At 29.0% G+C, this 22,342-nt stretch overlaps 1 protein-coding gene across 1 annotated transcript in view; it reads right to left on the reverse strand.

The window, feature by feature from the left end:
- Positions 1-4,929: 4,929 nt before the first annotated feature.
- The window catches only part of LOC148232923 (uncharacterized), a 164,374-nt gene continuing 146,961 nt past the window's right edge, over positions 4,930-22,342 (reverse strand). Inside the window, exons 6-7 of the mRNA XM_088189863.1 lie at positions 9,253-9,336; positions 4,930-5,821 (exon numbers count right to left, since the gene is read on the reverse strand). Of these exons, the coding sequence (XP_088045989.1) occupies positions 5,667-5,821; positions 9,253-9,336 (239 nt within the window). The 3' untranslated portion in view covers positions 4,930-5,666. The remainder of the gene's footprint in view (positions 5,822-9,252; positions 9,337-22,342) is intronic.

A 22,342-nucleotide genomic window follows, 5' to 3' on the forward strand; every position in this document is an offset into this window, starting at 1 on the left:
GTGCATCTATTTAAGCCATAAATTCTTTAAATATCATAGTTAAATTAATTGAAGTGACTTTCAGCTATAAAATATATAAAATAACCATATTAAAATACGTAAATATTTATGGCACCTTTAGGTGGGCAATGCATACTAGCACACAAAGCCATCCGCGCTCAAAAGGTTAAACGTTTCGATCTCATTGACGCTTTAAACTAGAACGAGAGATAGTGTTCAGAAAATGTTCCTAAAACATATATTTAACCCTTTGAGGAGTATTGTCGTACATGTACGGTGGTCAAACTTTTACTGTTTTGAGGTACCCCTGATAGTTATCCCATATATAACTGATAAAAATAATATAGATAATAAAAAACATTATATTTACATATATTTTTTAATTATTATTTTACAATTTGTTCATTAAATAGATATTATAAAATAGCTACTACTGTCTTGCTCTTGCCATAGTAACGGGTAATATTAATCTTCAAGTCGTCATAAAGATCGAGTTAAATTCCTTGAGATTCAAATGATTATTTCGCTTCTTATCCTATAACATTAATTTATTAGATTAGAGTAAATAGTCAAACCCTGCTGTAATCTTTAAATCAAAAGCAAAGTGGTAATTTTCAGTGGAAGTTCCGAACGGTATGAAGTTCAAGTGTAGTTTATATGGCATATGATCAAGTGACAGGAAGGAAATCAATTAACATACCTATTCTCTATTTGCGTTAGCACAGTCAGTTTGATAGTACGTATATCTGTATCATGTACTTTAAAGCTAATAGTAGGGGCGTAAATCTAAACTTGCCGTCTCTTTCTCAATTATGAAAAATTATGAAATGGATAGCTGTCGAACTGACTGTGTTAACGCAAATGATATTGTCTCTCTTGATGCATTGATCGATCTAAAAGATTTATAGTGGAGCTAGAAATGATTCTATAAATACATAATTATTGCAAGTTTTACTATCTGATATTGCTATGAATTATATTCACAATTATTTTATTTTAGAGTTTTAAACAGTGCTCTAAAACGCTGTTTTTCAAATACAAATGACAGTAATCTATTTGCAGTTTTTACATTTTTTTACCGGATCTTATACAAACTAATTGCATAGCAATGATTATAGGTGATTTCGATCAATATATCTAATTAAAAGATATAAATAATTTATGGAAATACTATTTTATGATTATATTTAAGATACTATTTGTATCATTGAAATTATGATTTAAATTAAACTGTTGTAGCGATTGATACATAACACGAGAGAAACGATACATGCGCATCTGAAGTCCTACGAGTGGTGCCCGCGAACCTAGCAGCCGTCGAGAAGTACGCCCGCATTCTTACGATCCCCTCCTACGTATGGAGTGGGGATACGGCTTACGCGTGTTATATACACGGCACAAAACTGAACTAGACACACTTGACTCCACTACGCCTCCACGCTCGGACTACTATTTCACTCCAAGGATTTCTTTCAGCACGGATGCCTCCTGTTTAGTATCACGCGCTCGAAAACAAGTACCGACGGAATCGAAAATCTACGACCTGTATGCTTTACTGTCAACAATATAAAAATACATAATCTCACACACAATTAATAAATATAAAACCCTTATTCTTAAAAAAAATGAGGCAGGATTTTTAAGTTATTGTTTATTTAATTCAACATGGTGTATTAATTTTTTTTTTGTAATAAAATATTTTTACAATATAATTGTTGAATTAAAATAAATTTTGATTAGTTAAAAGCTCTTTTACACATGTCTGACGAAAACACCTAACTCAAGAACAAATCGAAATCCTTAATTGTAAATTTATCAAGCTTGACTAAGCCGATCAATTGACCACCAGATTGTATATAATTTTTATTGACAAATAAATCAAATGTCACATCTACGATACAACCAAACTTATTCGTTTGCTCCAAGATCGATATCTATCTACACAAAAGACAAATCTAATAATCGATTATTTTTTCATGTGTCTTCGTTCGGACGAGGACGTAATAATTAGAGGCGCCCTTATAATATTATTAAGGCCGCTCAAACGCCATGCATAATGCATGTTTGAAGCGCGAGCTCACGAATTCTCGTGTCTCTGCCGAAGTCGCACTCGTCTTCCATATTCATGAGGTCTGATTTTTAATTTCTCGTGCACGAATTAAGACTGTGATTTGAATTAATTGAGTGTGACGATAAGAGACACAGCCCGGGGGCGGACCACATTTCGTCCATACTTTGGACATATCTTCGGACACATCTCGTACCGAACTCTTTCCACTCGGGTACGCCCGTGGATCGGCGATAATGGTGCGGATGATGTCCCCAAAGTCAAAGCTTTTGATGTCATATCTCGAATGGGTGATGTAGACTTTTTGCCTGATTGGAAGATGCGTATATGGAAATATTTTAATGAGTATCATACGCATGCCTTTTATTGATAATAACTGATGCAAAATAAAAATACATTTTTGTTTTAAATTAAACATAATCTTAGATATAAAATAACTTAAATAAAATAAATAACTTTATATACACTTACATAACGTTAAAAAATGATTTCATATTATTTGTTAAATGTCCATTTTTGTGTATGGCCATATTTTACCTTATCGGTATATCACTAACTATTTGTATATATTATCTCTTCATTGCTATATCATAAAAATAATGAGCTCATATATTAAAATATGCCATGTAATAATGTTATTAAATTAAAATATTTTATTACGACATCCTTAGATCTTCTATAAAATTCATATCTCGACTATTTAATAAACTATTTCCTGCTGTTTTACCACCATAACATAAAACTATCTTGTGCATAAAAATAACACTACCATTCTATAATATCAGTCACTTATTTGAGTGTGTTTTAAATATTTTTATTACTGATTCCGTCTTATTGTACCTTTAACTATGTTTAAATAACTATGAACAGAAAACATGCAAAATGTGTAATGGTGTGACATTCAATTTAATTAAGTTATTAAATATGAGCTTTGCATTTTTGTACATGCCTTTATCTTATAAATAAATAACTATATGGTTTGTGCTTAACTTTTCAAAATTAGTTGTAAATTTATTTTTATAGTTTTAAAAATAAACCAAAAAATTCTTACTTGTGCCATTTTATAAATAATTTACATTTTTATTGAACATTGTATTTAGGACTCGTATTAATAAATCGTTATATTAATAACATAATGTGCAATGTTTAACTCATTTTTCTTGAACTGATTACTTGTATTCATGACAGTGATTTTTTTCCTATTTAATTTTTAATTTGGGGGCAAAATTTACTTTGCTTTTCATTTTCCAATAAAAGCTTTTGCGAAAAAATCTTTGTGAATGACATTACTTAGATTCTCGTGTAAATTCTTATTTATTTTAATATTTATTTGCTGAAAATTAGCTTTTTACAGAGAAAGCTACATTTTATTTTAAGTATTTTATAGTAGAAAAATCTACAAGTATACATAATCATAAATTAAATAATAAATCATTTTTCATTAATTTTAATAATATAATACGCTTTGGTACTTATAGATAGAAAAAATATTAACAGCTTTTTTTGCAAATATTAATAAACGTTTTATTTGCAATTAATATAAAAATTGTGTGATAAAAATTAAGCTTTATTTAAATAATGCTAAACAATGACAAAAATATGATCCGATTCTCATTAAAAAATAAATAAAAAATCATTTACTTCAATATCTTATATTTGTTTTAGACTTTTAAAAAGTACATGCAATCTAAAACTAAGTTTTAGTTTTAGATTGCATAAAATAATTCTGGTATTTATATCTAAGATTGTTTAAAAAAATTTAACTTATTCTTACATCATTAACAAAGATGACAAATACTTTAAAACATAATAATCTTTTTCTCTATAATTATGGCAAAATATCACTTTTTGTACTAAGTATATATATTGTAAATTTTCTACTATTTTATTTTTTTATAATTACTAAATATTGCAAAGCTACTATTATAATGATATTCTGAAATTGCAATGATATTCGCTTTATAAAAAAATGAGTTTGACTTTTACTTTATATAATTACTATAAGAATCTGATGTTTTTTACAAAGAAATTGTGCAATACATATTTATTTAAAAGATATACTTAGGGCTTCCAAACCGGCTAAGAACTGGAACCAGGCCCCGGTACCCGCGCGTTTTAAAAGGAACAGATAACCGGGTAATTGTTAATGGGTACCCGGTTCTTTTCATTTCAATAAAATGTTGAAATTTTTTAAATTAAACATTTCTTGTCACACGATTTTAAAGAAGCAAAATTCTCCGTATTTTTATCTATATTGCAATATCAATTTAGAGATTAGTTAAACCCTGCTGGGCAACGATATTCGGTACTTCCATGAAGTCCATACAGAGTAGGTAGTGATCGGGGTATCGCAAAGGTAAAATGAATTATAATTTAAATTCAAGATAATTCAAAATTCAAGATATATAATATTCATGAATTTGAACTCCAGGTCAGTACATAATAGTTGATAAAAATTACCCGGAACTGAATAGGGTACCCGGTTCCTTTATAAAAAATACCCGAGAACCGGGCTATGAATTTGGGCGGGTATTTGGATGTCCTATGTATACTAAATAATGACATAAAACTAGTTCATACAAGCAGCACAAAAATTATAAAATCAATTTTCCGTAAATTAAAAAATAAAATAACCTATATTTTGATACTTTATATTTTTATATTAAAATTTTAAAATTTCGTTACATTAAGTACGAAAATTAAAAGATTATTTTTTCAAGGCTGATATAGATATATTAAATTTTCTGTTTAATAATTTTCACTGATAAAATCCTAAATCTACAATACACCGTGTGATGCTGAATTTTACTTAAATGTGTAATTATTATTTATTATTATTGGTATTGAAGTAAAACAACATGTTTTATTTTAGTCTTTTATTTACTAAAAAAGTTTCGCCTAAGATACAAGCAAAAATATATATCTTCATAATTTAAATTCGTATATTAATAAGACTTAATACGTTAATATAAATAATACTTTTTATACATGACCACTTAATCGATATAAGCATTTTAAATTGGACGGAGCGACGAATGCATTTTTACAAATTAAAAATAATAATTATAAGTTCATTAAAGATAATTTTTGTATCAACTCTGCATTATATACAACAAATTAACGCAAAATAATATAACAACACACTCTTTGCTTACGACTATAATTTTTCTATTTACAGCAACAATAAAAGATAACAGAAAGTTTATTTCTTGGCACATCACATCACTTCTCTTCCTGTTTTATGCGAATAACACTTAAAAAACTGGTAACAAAATATTTACAACGATTAAATAATAATAATAATAAAAAAAACAATATGTATGTAATAATAATCTTAAAAAAGAATTATATGATTATTGATATAATACGTGTAATACCACAATTACGCTTATTAAAAATTTGTAGCTTGTTTAAACAATCTTGTGATCGATTAAAAAACTTACTATAAATATTATATTTAAGCTTAGTTATTTACATATAAAAATAATATTTAGCTAAAGCTCGTTTTTTCACAAAAGTGTATCTTATCATTTGTACAATTTTAACATATTTATTTATTCATGTATGTATTTGTGATGTGCGTTATTTATTTGTTTATTTAATCGGGTATTTCTGTAGAGTCTTCTTCAGTTCCTGATTCACTGAAACGAGTGATAGGTTTCGAACTGCAATTCTTGCAAAGTCCAGGGCTTTGATCTGGATTTGAGGCCAAATAGCATTTGCCACATCTGACGCATTCTTCTTGTGGATCGCCTGTAATGCAAAAAAAAATATTATATATAGGATGATAATTATATCATTAATTATTTATTGAGCAGCTATACTAGTACAATATTTTTATTTTATTCATATAAATTACTTTTTTGTGTGTAAATATGTTGAACGCTCAGCTATACCTTTCAAGCAATTTAAAATCACTTGAAACTAAACGCGCGTAATTGCCTCTGAATGAACAACCGACACTTCATTTGCCCTAAATTATACACAACCTCAAGGTATGCCCACTTCCAAGAAAATGTTAATTTGAGAATATCCCTTGTCGAGAAAAAAATACGCCTCTTCAGTGCATCAATATTTATACATATTTTGCCGGTGAACATTATGTTAAATAACCAAAAAATTGTAAACAGTATTGGCGTCAACGTGGACGGCGACCTAACCCCGTAATGGTCTTCTAATGCAGTTTAAATTGGTCGCTCTGGCTTTGAGCCTGATGCCCAGGGCGTTTCAAAATTACGAGGACAATATTATATAATCTATGCGGATGCGAAGCGATTTCACGAAAGGGGCTAGGCTAATTTTCATAACTGAGCAAATTGGATAATGGCGTCGGCGATTTAAAAGCGTGCCTTTAATATATACCTTGATTGTATTAAATCTAGTCTTATTTATAAAATAATAAAGTATATTAATTTTAAATTCATATCTGAATAAAAAAAAATAGCAATATGTGCCGGTAATCAATATACTTATTTTGTTAAACAGTGTTTTTGGAGAGTTAGTACAATAAATCTCTGTCTCTTTTCTCACTACCTGCTTTAAATATAGCTGTATATTTATCTGAGATAAACCACTACTTGTTTTTTTAAAATTGCGCGGTTGTAAACCATTTAAGAATATTCGTATAAATTTTTGATTTAATCTTTTTTTTGCAAAAAAAAAGTTTTTTTTTTGAAAATTAACACTACATAAATACGAAAAAGAATTAATTTACTTTACATACTGATTAAATTATAGTTCTTTTTAAAATAAAATTTGTATCATAATATAAAAACAGTCGGATATTGTGATTTATACTAATTTGGTTTAAAATCAATAATATATCATGATAATTAAATAGGTATTTAAAAAAATAATTTATTGTAAATAGTAAACTAATTAGTTGCAACTTGCAAGTAAGTATGTATATCTAAACTAAAAACGTGCTTTTGCTTTTTAATGGGGTTTTGAAAGTAACTCTTTTTTTAACTCTTTATTCAAGAGTGCATACATGGATGCAAATATTTTTCTCAGCTGTAAATAGCTTTGTAGTGGGCGGACATTCGAAGGGAGAACTTGACGTCGGCCCTCCCGACGGGTTAATTACATTCCTCCAGCCCTTCCAGCCGCCCATCGAGCTGGAGGGCACCTGCTACTCCAGTAGCATATTAAAATCATATTCAAATAAATATAAAACACTGACTGATTCAATGTTATTTTCGTACTCCAAAAAACCTCCATGTAAGATATCGGAATTTTTTTATGAGTGTCGCCGAATGGTTGTTATAAAACGTCTGATCCAATATGGCTCCGAGCAATCTATCAAAAAATTCTTTGTATCTTGTGTGTTGAAACCATTATGGTTAGGTAGGCAGCACCCGCTGTGGCGGTACTCTATTGTTGTCTTGTAACACAAGATGACCAATCTATTGGCTCGCGGTGACAACTAGCGGCAATCTATTGTGATATTATTATTCAAATTAAATTATACATTCAAGTTCAAAAAAATAAGATTGCTGACCTCAAATAACGGAATCAAATATTGTGACTGGCGCATAATTTATAACTAGTATTTTTATTCAATGACTAACGATCTGTATAAATCATTCGCTCAAGACAAATAAGGAGTGATGATCTATTTGAAAGAAATATATTTTTTGCCCACCTCAACATGTCGAGCTTATAACATTGCACATTAATGATAATATCACCTACCGAGCAGTGAATGGAATTGTGTGGCTCAACTCTCACAATGTGTTACAAATGTATTCATTTTTTGATTATGAATTTAACGACGTTTTTATAAAAGGAGACTGTCGCCGAGAAAAGGTTTATAAATGTGCCTTTGGGGCTTCATTTTTTTTGTGAGGTATATGGCGACTGCAATCTTAACCCTAGAGATTATTATGATGTAACATCAAAGGGATAATTAGGCGTTGTTGTTTCATAGTTTTTATGCTCACTAATATTTTAAAATTAAATCAATACGTGTATCGGTCAATTTAAAGTTCTCAGCAAAAAATCGGTCCATTATTACAATATATAGAAAATATTTTGGTTGACGTTTTAGCAGTTGATAGGTAAATTTTGTATACAAAATGCAACTAATTCAAACATTTTAATAAAATGATACTTATGTAACAAAATTTATTTTTGCATTTTATGTTAATTAAATATATATACAGGCGGCTCTCGACTTTCGAACGTTCGACTTTCGCACAATTCGCTATTTCGCACATTAAAAAAAAACAATCTTCTCAAATTAAATTTTTTTTTAATAAAAATGTTTTGATAGCGGTGAATCTTTTGCTTCAATCGGACATTCGTATGATACAAACAGGTCTACGATATGTTCAATTTTGCAAAATAAAAATATAAAAAAAGAATACGTTCAAAATTGTGGAAAATAAAGATATATTTTCACAATCTTTAATATGTTTCCAAAAAAACACAGCAAAAAAAATCTTTGTCATCGTAGATCGATGACCAACATCAAAAAGATGTCCCTCTGAGTATTTCAATTATTCAAGCAAAAGCTCTTAGTTTGCACAAAGATTGGAAGGATAAATTAAAAAAATATTTAACACGGTTTTTAAAGCAAGTAACGGTTGGTTTTACAATTTTAAAATAAGGTATTCTTTTTATAATATTAAATTTACTGGAGAATCGGCTGATGCGAATAAAGATGCTGCAAAAGAGTTTATTTCCTAATTATCCAAAATTATTGAAGATGTAGAATATTCCTCTAGCCAAATATTTAATGTAGATGAGACATGTTTATTTTGGAAAACTCTTTAACAATGAAAAATATGAATGAAGCCTTCACGTACCTTGACAAATTTTTAAATATTATGGAAGCTTGTGATCCCAATAGAGTACGCATATCTCAAGTGCGTGGGGCGATCAATAAAAACATAGCATGTTATAAAATACTATATGAAGAAAAGAAAATTAATAGTGGAAAACAGTTAACTCTTGATAACAAATGAAACACCCGCAAACCCCATTTAAACGTGTCTCTTAAACGCCTTTTAAACACCTTATATTTACTTGATAAATAAATATTTTAAAATACACACGATTTCAATTTTTTTTTACTTTCCTCGACTTTCGTACATTCAACATTTGCACACATTTTCAGGAACCAATTATGTGCAAAAGTCGAGGGCCGCCTGTATTTTAAATTACAATAGATTAATATTTACCTTCGTGTGTCTTCATATGAGCTCTCAGATTGCAAGCCAGCGCAAATTTCTTATTACACAGCTCACATGCATGCGGTTTGTCGCCTGAAAAACAAAACAAAAAACACGGTAAGTAAAATTAAAGTTTAACTTCCTCATCTTATTTTCCGCGTGGCATGCCAAGTCGCAGTTTAAAATTAAACTCGATATGTGCAATAATATCGTTGCGATTCTTTCGTCGCGTGACGTCCCGATATTACCGTTGCCGATGCCGATAATGTATGCTAATCGATGCTATGGTCCGATGTTATGGAAAAGGAGGCATCGAGAAGGCCTTCTCGTGAATGGGCCGAGATGACACGAGGGTAGCAACACAATACCAAGAGGGAAAATAGTCCGAGAGAGTCGTGATCTGGTTCGGCTGCCATATAAATTTCATAAATCTATTGCCGGTGGTATCAAAGGCGACCACCGTAGTCCTAGGCGGCGTGCAACCAACAACACTTGCCGTATGTTTGTTCTTGGCTCGTTTGTTCTTCATATTTTTGTTCTCTTTAACTTTGCCCGGCGAACAATGAAGCGCGGACGTCGTGTGGAAAAGCTCGCGGCCGTAAAAAGCTTTTTCATGCGCGGTGAAAGCTCGCGCGGCTTATAACAGGTGTGCGGTCTAAGAGATAAACTAGGATTTGTATGATATCCGTGTTTAAATAATATTCAAAACAAATCAAAAGATATACTATAGATGTATAGAAAGATAATGCGATTGACTTTATAAATGTAAGCATAAAACAAGTTAATTGATTCTAGCGTCTTTGAAGTCTTGCACTTGCTCTTTTTATTCAGCAAAAAATTCACACTGTGCATTGATAATTAAAAATCTACTAAAAAAATATTTCAGTGACAATGAAAATATGAATGTTACCAACTAGAGTCTCCAATTCGAGTAATCGAGTACTCGATACTCGAGTATTTTTGTCTATTTATCAAGTACTTGATAATCGAGTATTTTGAAAATTACTCGATTAATACTCGAAATTAAAATTTTTTTAAATATTTCAGAAACAAAAATAACTTTAACTCGGTCCGGTAAAGGTTAACGTCTTGCTTTTATTTGGCGTTTATGCCCGAAGTCCCGAGTTAGAGCGGTTACTATTAGGTATAATTTTTCATAGTTCCATAGTTGCATAGTTCCGGTCGTCGGCTATGTTAGTGGGTACGACGGAGAAATTTCTTTTGTGTTTTCTGTTCGACAGTCCCGACTTATCTAATTTATGGCAATGAACAATATGAAATATCAACAAAAATTTTTTTTAGGTTTTATGATTATGCAGTTGTAGCGTAAAGTGTTGTCAATTGTTTATACTGATCCCTCAGCTTAAAATATAAATCAAAACAATTGTGTGTTTTAAAGGCATTTAAAGTAAAGTCAGTTCTTTGCGAACCGTTTAGCTCTAGAGTGAAAGGGATTCACTCAAATACATCTTCGAAGGATATAGATTTAAATTCTTCGCATTAATCAGAAGGAGTAGAATATTGTATATTGTTAAGAAAAAAAATCTATTCAAGAAGAATTACAAAATGCTATTTTGTCAAAAGTCGAAGGAAATAAGAGTAAAGCAGAGAAGAGAATGAAAGAAGAGAACATAAAAAGAGAGTTCAAAAAATTTTATATCTATAAAAAGCGAACAGATATAAATTAGAAGCCTTATCCAACGCGTTAATGACAATAAGACCAACATCAACAGCAACGGAAAGGGTTTTTTTCATAACGGGAATAATAAAACCAAAGGTTAGCAGTAATATTAAATTGGAGACACTTTTTGCAGTATTGTTTTTAAAAAGTATGTTCGTGAAGTTAAAATAATTGTAAAAATTAACATACTAAGTATTTTATTTATTTATTTATATGTGCACGAATTTGAATAATAGCTATTTTGGTACATTTGGTAAATACACGAAAGTACTCGAGTACTCGAGTATTTTAAAATTTTAATATTCGATACTCGAGTAGTTGATGGTTCGAGTAATTGGAGACTCTATTACCAACCCAGTAAAACAACACTTTTTTTTAATTTCTTTATATTTTGAGTACATACATTTATATTTTATCTAACTACATAAATAAGAAAAAGGCTTTTTATATTTTAAAAATATATTCAAGTAATAATACATTTTTTTTTATATTAAACAATAAAGAAAAATGTACTATTTAAATATTAATATCTCGGTATAAAAAAATATTTTATTGTTGAAATTTTTGCATGCAAAAATGTTTCTTCAAAACCTATTTGAACTAAATTTGGATAATAAATGTATAATAATGTGCTTTATCACACAGAAATAATTTATTTGTAATAAACATAAATTTTAATTAATAAAAATGTACTTAAAAATCAAATAAATTAAATTTTAAATAGATAATAAAGAATATATAGAAATGTAAATAAAATACGCATTTTTTATGATATTAATAATAATTATGATATTAATTAGATTAAAACAATTTTTTAATAAGCTACTTAAATACAATAGTTTAATTAATGCGTTTATGTTGTATATTTAAAACGTACGTTAATTGTTATTGTATTTTAGATTTGTATTTAAAATTATCTCACAGGTAAATATAGTTTTAATCAAATACTTTTAAAATTCAAAAAAAATAATATGTTTTTACTGAAAAATTAAAATAAACTAACATATTTAAAAATTCCGTACACGTATTTAACGATATGACTACGTATGTTTTTAAGCTATGAATATAATATGAAATATGAAAGTTATTTGCATATTATATATTAAATTAAGATATTCTAAATATATACACAGTATATTAAATTAAAATTTAATGAATATCGTTTACATCCAATTAAGAATATGTACTGTATACAACAAGTATAAAAATCGTAATAAATCACCGAAAACTCTCACGAATCTATATAAAGCATCGGGAGTTGAATGCAAAACATCGAAAGCAGAATCGCATTGATTATTCAAATTGAGATCGGTTTTATCGGTCGAATTTAATATGACGTTCCCGTACATACAAATCGACTTTGGAGTCCGAACGTTTGACTGCGCAAAACAAAGCCAAAAAGCAAAGAAAAAAGGCTAATTTTTCGGCGTCCTTTGTCATCCATTGTTCTGATCGAGCTCGGATACCGTTACTTTCGTTTGCCGAACGGGAATTTAAATTCATTATTCAAATGAAGAAAAAGTAGACGACGGGAACGGAACACATTAAAAGGGACCGACCGAGCGGGAGACGCTGCGTACTAAGTGGCAGACGAGAAAATATTCGACAACTCTCAAAATGTGCTGGAAATATCTTCTGTAACGTTTACAGAATATTACAGTGTAGATTAATGGACATTTGCATAATCGTGCAGTGAGTAAACGCATCCTGATTTGCGCAATCGACGGTCGTCAATCGAGATCCGGTTAAACTTGAACCATTGTTCTCAGCGAGTCATTTGTGCCAGTTAAATGCATATTTTTATTGTTTATCGATGCGGATGTGGATTAATGCAAATTACTAATCAACGTTTAATCAATCATAAGCTCAAGTTGTATGTTTTTAATTGCTTAAAAAATAGCTCATAATAGCATAATAAAATATGTGTGCTTGACATGCAATATGCTTCAATTAACGCACATTGCTATTTATAAACAGTAATTTATAAATGACTATAATTTAAATAAATATATAACTATTTTAATATTAAACTTCAGTTTAATTTTTAACAAATAATACTAACTAGTGTTATATATTTAGTAATCCCGAAATGAATTTCGTGTTTTTTAAATTAAGTTTTAACAGTCAGTCGTACTTTTGCTATTAATACCTGAGTACGTATTTTGCTATATCTGTTTTGATGCACATCTAGATTTTAAATTTCAGAATTTCAGAATTTTGATCATGTGAAGAATTTACACAAAATTGCATGTTATATAAAATTCATTAAAAAAAATCGTCTTCGTCTTAAAATAAAAATATTTTAAAACGAAGATGGGAATCAGACTGATTTGGTTTCTACCCAAGCTGATGAATAGTTTGCGTCTTACCCAAACTATTCACCAGCTGGGCTAAAAACTAAACCAGTCCGATTCAATAGTGCAGTTCATACATTAAAATAGGGAAGGCTTGGGAAGGTATATGGGTTTCAAATTAATTGAGCAAATAAAATAAGTCGGTGCGTATCCGCATTTCCCAAGGGCTTCTGAATCTTGAATCTTGATAACCGGAAATGGAAAAAAAGTGTTGCAGGACAACAATTGTTGTAGAAGACAGTGGTTATCTAAAAGTGAAATAACATGCAACATCATAAAAAAATCAAAAAGGGGGATATCGGAATATTTTTAATCAAATCCTTTAAAATTTGATTTTAATGGAATTAAAAGAAAGAGCTGGCAGAAGGTTATATTATATCTTTAAAAACAAAAAATAATTACAAGATGTAGTGAATTTGATAATCGGTCATTTTATATTCATATTAAATCAATTAATTTACTCAACCTAAAATTTTGAGAATCCCGAATATTCCAAACACAACAGATGCCTCTTGGTCCGCATCGGAGACGAATGCGTCCAGACTCCACCACGGACAGATTTAGATCAGACCATTGTCTTCCCAGAGCGAGCACGTCTATCAGCCCGGATGATTTGTACGTTCCAATTCCATCAGAATAATGTAAATATTCAACTGCACATATACACAACCACACAAGGGGATGGCATGACGATCCAATTCTTAATTAAGAAGTCCTTTCGCCGAATGAATGAATTTAGCTTAATGAACGTGTACCCAGTGATCAGATAATACCCACTCATGGTACTCATGTTGGGATCTCGGTTACGAATCTCTCGTACCCCGGATGTTTGAATATATATGTTTTGTGTAAATTGAATTGTTTTTATTATAGGATTTGGTTCAATTGGAGTGTATTTGAGTTAACGTTCGATGGTTAACTTTTCACTGTGACGTGCATACGCCCATTGCGAGTTGTGCGAGTAATTGCAGATGTAATCGACCGAGAGGCTGTGTTGTTATGTTGTTGTTGTTGTATAGCTTCAGAGTTACACGCTAGTTTTCGTTGAGGTGGTTAGATGACAAGAGTGCATAATCCTAATCCGGATTCTTATTAAGATGCTGCGCACGGAATGCCGCTTGCTTCTTCGCGTAACTCAATTTTATATTTGTGTGCTTTGTTGCTAGATAAAGATCAACGGTGATGTAACAATTTACATAATTTTTGAAATTATTTGATCAAATATAACATTCACAAATAGTTATTATTATTATCTTTTTTATTATAATAATAATAATCAATTTTTTTTCTAATTATGACAAGAACACAAATATTTCAGCAATTGCAATTCGAATTTTGAAAGATTTTTTGCAGACGTCGTTTACGTATAGAGAGATCGAATGAATGTTTTTATAGTGAATGAGCATTTTTTTATTCAAAAGGGCAGAATAAGAAAAAATAGTCTAAATCACTCTGTAGTGAGAAAGAGTCAAATGCATCTAAACAGTTTTAAATCTTTGACTTACAAAATAAAAATGAAAGTTATAGATGGCTCAGGTAAGATTATTGAAGAACTCCTAAAAGGGTGAAATTTCTCACTCTGTTTTTTAGATGTTTTCATTCGTGAAATCAGAATTTTCATTACACATTTAAGTAGATTTTTGATAAACAATAAAAAAATATGTAATATATATAATGTGTTTATAATTTTGTATAGAATAAAATTGTATATATCTTTATATTATCGCTAACCAAAGAATTAGATAATTATTGAAAAAACTTATTTCAATACAATGATGATTTAATAAATCGTAAAAAAAAATGTCAATAACAGCTGTTGCTATTTTACATTTTTCATATTTCAAACAAAATAATATAAAAAACTATTTTGGATTGAAGACGAGACTTAAGTTCGCCCACAGGCAAAGCTTCCATAAACTTTTTCTTATCTTATTATTAATGTTGATTTTAGATTTTATACCAATACAAAAGTTAAGCCTGATTAGAGTAGTCATGAAAATCGTAAACAATTTCTTACCATTCAAATACTTCCAACTTATATGACAAGCCTCCAAAAAAACTAGCATATTCTCAAACATTTGGCACGGACACACCTTCTTTATGCAGCGGAGTAAAAATGCAGTAGTTATGAAACATTATAAAATATTTGTACAAATTTATTTTTTAACAACAAAAAATGTTTGTAAAATTTCTGTGAAAAGGGAAATTTTTTTAACATTTCACTAAAATTTTTGATTAAACAATTTCTTTTCAGAAATTAAAAAGAAGTCATTTTTAAGAAGAAACACTAACTGACAATCGACCTCCATAGGTTACGAACTGTCTACGAATTCTCAAATAACTTAAGAATAATCGAGTTAGATCATCTGAGCAAACTAGGTTTAACATATTTTTACTAATAATAACCCATGGCAAACTTTGTTAAAGACTTGTTTAAAATCAATATATATTACGTCTACTTATATTTAACGTATCGATAGATTTTATCAATAGTTTGGTGAAAGACGTAAGGTAATTAAAAAAGTGACCATCGAAAATTATTTTGAATAATTTAGCAGAAGCTGACAGCATTCTGACTATACCCTATTTGCGTTAACACAGTCAATTCAAGAGCTATATATTTTATAATTATTCATAATTGAGAAAGAGATAGTTTGGGTGCACACCCCTAATATTATCTCTAAAGCACACGATACAGATATACTTCAAATTACTTCTGTTTATATTTTGAACAAATTTATAGAAATTAAAATCATTAATATATTTTTTTATATTCATCAAACAATAGGAGTAATGATAAGAATATATTCGTATTGTGTGCTTTAGAGCTAATAGTAGGAGCGTAAACCCAAACATGTCATCTCTTTCTCAATTACGAATAATGATGAAATGTATAGCTCTCGAACTGACTGTGTTATCGCAAATAAGGTATAGTCTATAATTCTTACATTATTTTTTTAATAAGGATGTCTTTTATGCATTTCCAAAGATCAAGTAATGATTACGCTTTGAAAATTAAATAAAAAATAGGCTTTAAAGGAGCAGAAAGACTTATTTTGCAACCTTATAAAATCAAATCGGGAGCCAGATCAAACCTAGAAGAACGTCCGATCTTAAACTTTTCAAAGCCATATTTAAGATCTGAAGCGCTCAGTTTACTTGATGATTTAGACAGTTTACTAAAGACAAAGAAAAAAGCGACTACGCGGAAGACAAAAAAGATTCCACAAATATTGCATAAAACCCTCTGGGAAATATTTGGGTCACTTTTTTCATCATTATGTTACATGATAAACATATTCAATTAAAAAGTAACCGATAGTTACTGTAAAAAATATTTGTTAAAATATATAATATAATAAATTTAAAGAAGGTTTTCAATGTATTTTTCAAAAGTTCTTTGAATTTGTTGTTTAAAATATATCGCATGATTCATTATCTTAATAAAATCTTATTAAAATTGTATTTGGTATATATTAAATATATTATTTATATCGCATTCCTATTGAACTCGTTCGCGTGCCGCTTCCAGTTTACCGGCGAAGCTTTTTGCCAATTTACCTACCGATTGTAAATTACGTATACGGATCTCGAGCGATTATCAATTTTCCCGACATAGTCGAGCGGCGACGCATCTGGCATAAAACAATCACGAACTATATAAAGATTACGGACGGATTGTGGTTTATCTTAATTGGATGAAAATACCGGACTCCGTCTTCAATATTTACGGTCTCTTTTGTATCAGAAGGAGGAGGAGGACTTCATTCCGCCACAGGGCGGACGTTCGCGAGTGTTGCAATGATAAAGTGTCCATCGGCAACAATTGTCCTTTATAAAATTGTCCCTTTGTACACACACACATACACACAATGCGAACAACCGCCGATGCCTAATGAGGGGTTAAATTACTCGAATACACAGCGGCGGCCATGCGAGCGCATCAAGATCGAGAGCATCGTGAGTAATAACCATTAGTGGGTTGTACCTACCGACTCGGAGACAATTACATTGCATAAATAATTCGAATTCGATCTTCTTCTTCTTCTGTTTTATGTTTGGGTAGTGGATTTGCTACCGCTAAAGTAGGAAATCGATAAAATATAGCAAAATCGAGTAATAGGAGTGGCTTCTCAATACGTTTACGATACAATGGGTGGCTCGTGTTAGCAAACTTAACGTTTCTCAATATATATATATAGTCATATATTTACAAAACTAGCTATGAAAAGCTCAAGTTTATTTTTACATAGATAATCTTTGTAATCTTAACTTAAAAATATATGTATAAAATATACAACTTTACCTTTGAGATGTACCGTAATATGTAATCACAATAAAAGTCTTGTATTAACAATTTATTTTAATTTTTATGTAAAATTTAGTTTTTTAAATATATATGTATATCATCGATGTTATGAAAAATAATAGCTTATAGATCAGTGAACATCACGCTATTCACTTTTTATCCAAAACACATCTGCATATTATTACTATTATATAATACTCATACTATCAATAATTTAGTTGTTTCATATATTTGCATATGTTGCTAAATTACCAGTACTATCATCCTTGTTACGGCTTTGTGCTAAATAAGTGTTTTTACTACTAACAATTTTATTAAATAATATAACTAAATTATACAAGATCATTATATTACAAAAAAAAATAGAACTCTTACTCTACAATTGCTAGCCAAAAATCCAATACATTTTTAATTGTATGTGTTAGCAAACTTACTATAATAATAATACAAGTCTTCAAGATATTCGTTGAATCAATTCAGACAGGATATAAGCAAACAATACGAGCCAATTTATTTTATCTTTGTGCTTTATTATTGCGAGCCAATAATAACACACGGCAATAGAAGGTGGAAGTGGCGAGATCTCGGCGCCAATATTGCCGAGATTCACCCTCGTCCGTTGCGATTGTCGGGGTCTTAATTGCGAGCCAATCTCGGCGCTAATTGCGAGTCTGTAAATCGGTTTTACGAGCGTCTGAAAAAAAGCTCTCTCGTGGGGCAAAAGCTCAGAACAGAAGAGAGCGGCAGAACGAAAGAGGAGACGAAGCCGACGCGTAACTCGGTAATTACGAAGCATATCGTCAATATCACCAATTGCCGGGTATTACATCGCATCCCGGAATTACACCCACACGTGCATTTGTATATTATTTACTATATTGTAGAATACATATAATATTAAATGTAAAACTTATATCAACTAAAAAATAAAAAATAATTTCTAACAAAGAAAAATACCAATGATGACACTTTATTTATAATTCTGCGCATTGGCAGACTTAAACGAATTATGCAACTACTACATAATCGTTAAAACTTATTTTTATGGTAGTAAGTTATCCGCATTATTAGTATGCACAACCCTGCAAATCATCGCTCGAATATAAGGGCCCTTGAATACACTGTAGGTTTGCAAAGTAGCCACCTCACCGACTAATACCCACATCACGTACCGCCATAATAAAATGGTCGCCGGGGTATCGCGGCCGCAGAGCCACCGCTGTAATTACACCGAAAAAAACCCTCTGCCCCGACGATGATGCTTCGTAATAACAATAATTTCTAGGAAAAATGATACATCTCGGCTGCCAATCGGGACGAAGGACGCGCGTGCCTCGGATGGATGGCGTCGATCGAGGATAAGCAGTCACTAGATATACAATAAGGGTCGGAGGTCCTCGTTACAAGCAATACGTGTATCATAGTAGATATGTATTCAATAAATACCTTGTTATTTTGTCTTATTGGGTCATAAATGTAATAAGAGAGAACCTAATGAAATATATAAATAAATGCGTAAAATGGTTTATCACCACTTTTGAGAATATTCACAAAATTAATATAAATAGATTTTGTAGTACAAAATTTCAAGTGTTTTCACTTTTATTATATCAACGCCATAGTTTAATAATAAAAAAAATATTTATAAACATATATCAAAAAATATATTTTAAAATCACAAATTTCACATATTTTATAGAAAGCTCGATAATATAATATTAGCATTTATTTTGTTGTTAAAATGTATTTTTAATAGTTAGTTTATATATATTATATTATAAAAATTATTAAGATATTTTTTTAAATGGACATAAGTATGTTAGAACTTCACAATTAGTTAGAATTTACTTCTTACATTTTTTACTGATAATGATACTGTTCTTTAACATAAATTATAACCGATACTTAACCAATAAATGGAATTAAATTTTTAAATTGTTTTTATTGCTTTTTAATAATTCTACAGATAACTAAGATACGTATTATTGTTTCTTGTTTTAGTTTATAACATTTGTTTGACATTTCAGATCACTTAAATCTTTTTCTAGTTTGCTATTTTTTTTCTTAAGCTTTTAGTTGCAACAAATAAGCAACATAGTTACAAGAAATATCCTATTTAATATTTATTTTATCATTGAACTTTAATTTTAATTAAATCTAAACGTGAATGAGTTACGTTTTTATTGTGTTTTTAATAACGCTTACAGATCTTTTTTATCTTCTGGGTTGAAAAAACTTTTAAAACAATAATTTAGTCTATATTAAAATTATATTTTACATTTTTTGGTAATGATAATGGTACTGAGTAGTTTGATGTTTTTGATATTAGACTTATATGTATATTTTAAAAATACTTTTTACAGCTGAAATGTAATACAATAACAATCAATTAAAATAGACATAAGTTTTCATTTATTAGCAGGTTTGCTTCAAGTACGTTTTGTGGCGTTATGGATTATTTTTTACTGATTATGATACTGTTCTTAAACATTACCATTTCACTTTCTTAATTTTTAAATGCGATTAATTTACCATTACTATTTACCAAATAAATAAAATTAACTTTAAGTTATTTTTACTGTAAAAGATTATTTTCTTATTAATTTAAAAGGTAAATGTAATATATATTTGTTGTTTCATCTTAGTTTAAAACAAATTTTTGACATATCCAGATCTTCAAAACATTTTTCTGGTTAGCATATTATTTTCTAAAGCTACTATCTGCATTAAATATTTGTCACAGTGCATTTTTTTTCATATATGTATTATTAGCAAACGTTTAGTTTTATTAAATGCTAAAAGTAAATTAGTTACGTGTTTATTGTTCCTTTACACATCCAGAGCTTTGATTTATTTTTCTATATATAATTTAAACATTTAAACATGTATTAAATTTATATTATATAGATACTGAATTGAATTCAGTAATTTCTGACTTGACTGTCCTGGAAAATGTATTTTCCGGGTTACTTATACCCGGGAAATTTCATCTTGCGTCATGGGTATTTTATGTTTTACTTTATGAATAAATACAGAATTTGGTCGAAATTGTTTACAAAAGCAGGTAATAAAAAAACTATTGCTGGTCAAAAACCATCCAAAGCAAATATTTCTTCCGAATCTTAACATCATAATTTAAAATCATATGAAGAAGTCCTCGATTTTATTAGTAGATTAGACAAATATTGTGTTTTGTGATATTTTGGACTGCATTTGTAATTAAGTAATTTAAAATACTATAATTATTCGAATATTTTAATTAATTTATAATAGGAAATCACTAGTACAGAATCATTACTAGAAATAAAGCAATAAAAATATAATTTAAGTGACAGTAAATATTTAATGTAAAACAATTGGAATGAAATGACATTTGAATAGATTTCATAATTACAAAGTTATTAATAACAGACATGAAGTTGCAAAGATTCCTTTTAAAAAAAATCCTGATATCAATCTTAAATGCGAAATTAATATACAAGAAGAATCTTAAAAGCAGAAATTATAGCTCGTTTGACGTCTTAATATAAAATGTCCGTAATATTTTTTATTAAAAAAATCTTTGATAAAGGCTACAAATCAGACATATAACTAATTACACTGATAATATAAAAAAATATTTTTCAACCATTTAAAAAAATTGAGTACCTGGGAATTCTCGAAAATAAAACCAGTGTCCTGAATATTTAGAAACACTAATGTTCATTACTATGAAAATTTAATGGCTAATAAAAAAAATTATATTCAACCAAATAATATTTAGATCTTGTAATTTTCTGAACTTGGTATATTTCTGAATGTATTTATTAATCAGTTGCAAAAAATAAAAATTACTGAGTCAATAATTCCATTTTTATTAAATAGTTATTATTCTGAAAACATCAAAATCATGACATTTTTAAGATTATTACCTAACAAAAAAATATCATTATAATTTGTATCTGCATTAAAGGAATCATTGCCTAAATAATCATTTTATAGAAATTTTGTAGCATAGTTTTTCGTCCAATACAATTATTTATCTTGAAACATCAAACTTATAAAACTTAAAAAAATCAATAAATATTATAGTAGCATTGTGTTTAAATGGAAAAATTAGTTTCTATCGATGTATCTCTTTAAAGATTTTAATTATTATTTTTAATAATTTAAATCTTTGGGTCACATTTATTTAACAAATACGGAGACAAATAGAGAGAAACTCTGATTTCCACTAAATATCACAATAATATTATACATTTTTTTTTTTTTTGGAATAATCTTAAATGTGTTTGATATAAATTAATAAATTTGATGTTTCAAGATAAATAATTGTATTGAACGAAAAACTATGCTATGACATTTTTATAAAACGATTATATAGACAGTGATTAATTTAATGCCGATAAAAATTATGATGATAATTTTTTTGTTATCTATAGATCTATCTAATGTAATTTTATAGTGAAAAGTAATAATTCTGGTATAGAAAATTTGGAATACAGAAAAGAATTAAAGATACTTAAAACAGATAATATATCGAATATGAATTAAATTCTGATTATTTCAGATAATAATGTCAGATAAAAACAAAAATTAGAATCAATATCTAAGATACATATAAAAGTAGTTTTAAAATATTTACATAACAGTAATAATATTTTCAAAATAGAACTAAGTTTCAAATAAATCAATTCAAGTAATACATATGACTAAAAAATCTAGCTCAAAATTAATTTTGCAATAAAATAACAACCAAAAATATGTATAAAACAC

This window comes from Plectrocnemia conspersa, unplaced genomic scaffold (assembly GCF_051122295.1).
Source record: "Plectrocnemia conspersa isolate PC_06_02 unplaced genomic scaffold, ASM5112229v1 ptg000008l, whole genome shotgun sequence".
Lineage (NCBI taxonomy): Eukaryota > Metazoa > Arthropoda > Insecta > Trichoptera > Polycentropodidae > Plectrocnemia > Plectrocnemia conspersa.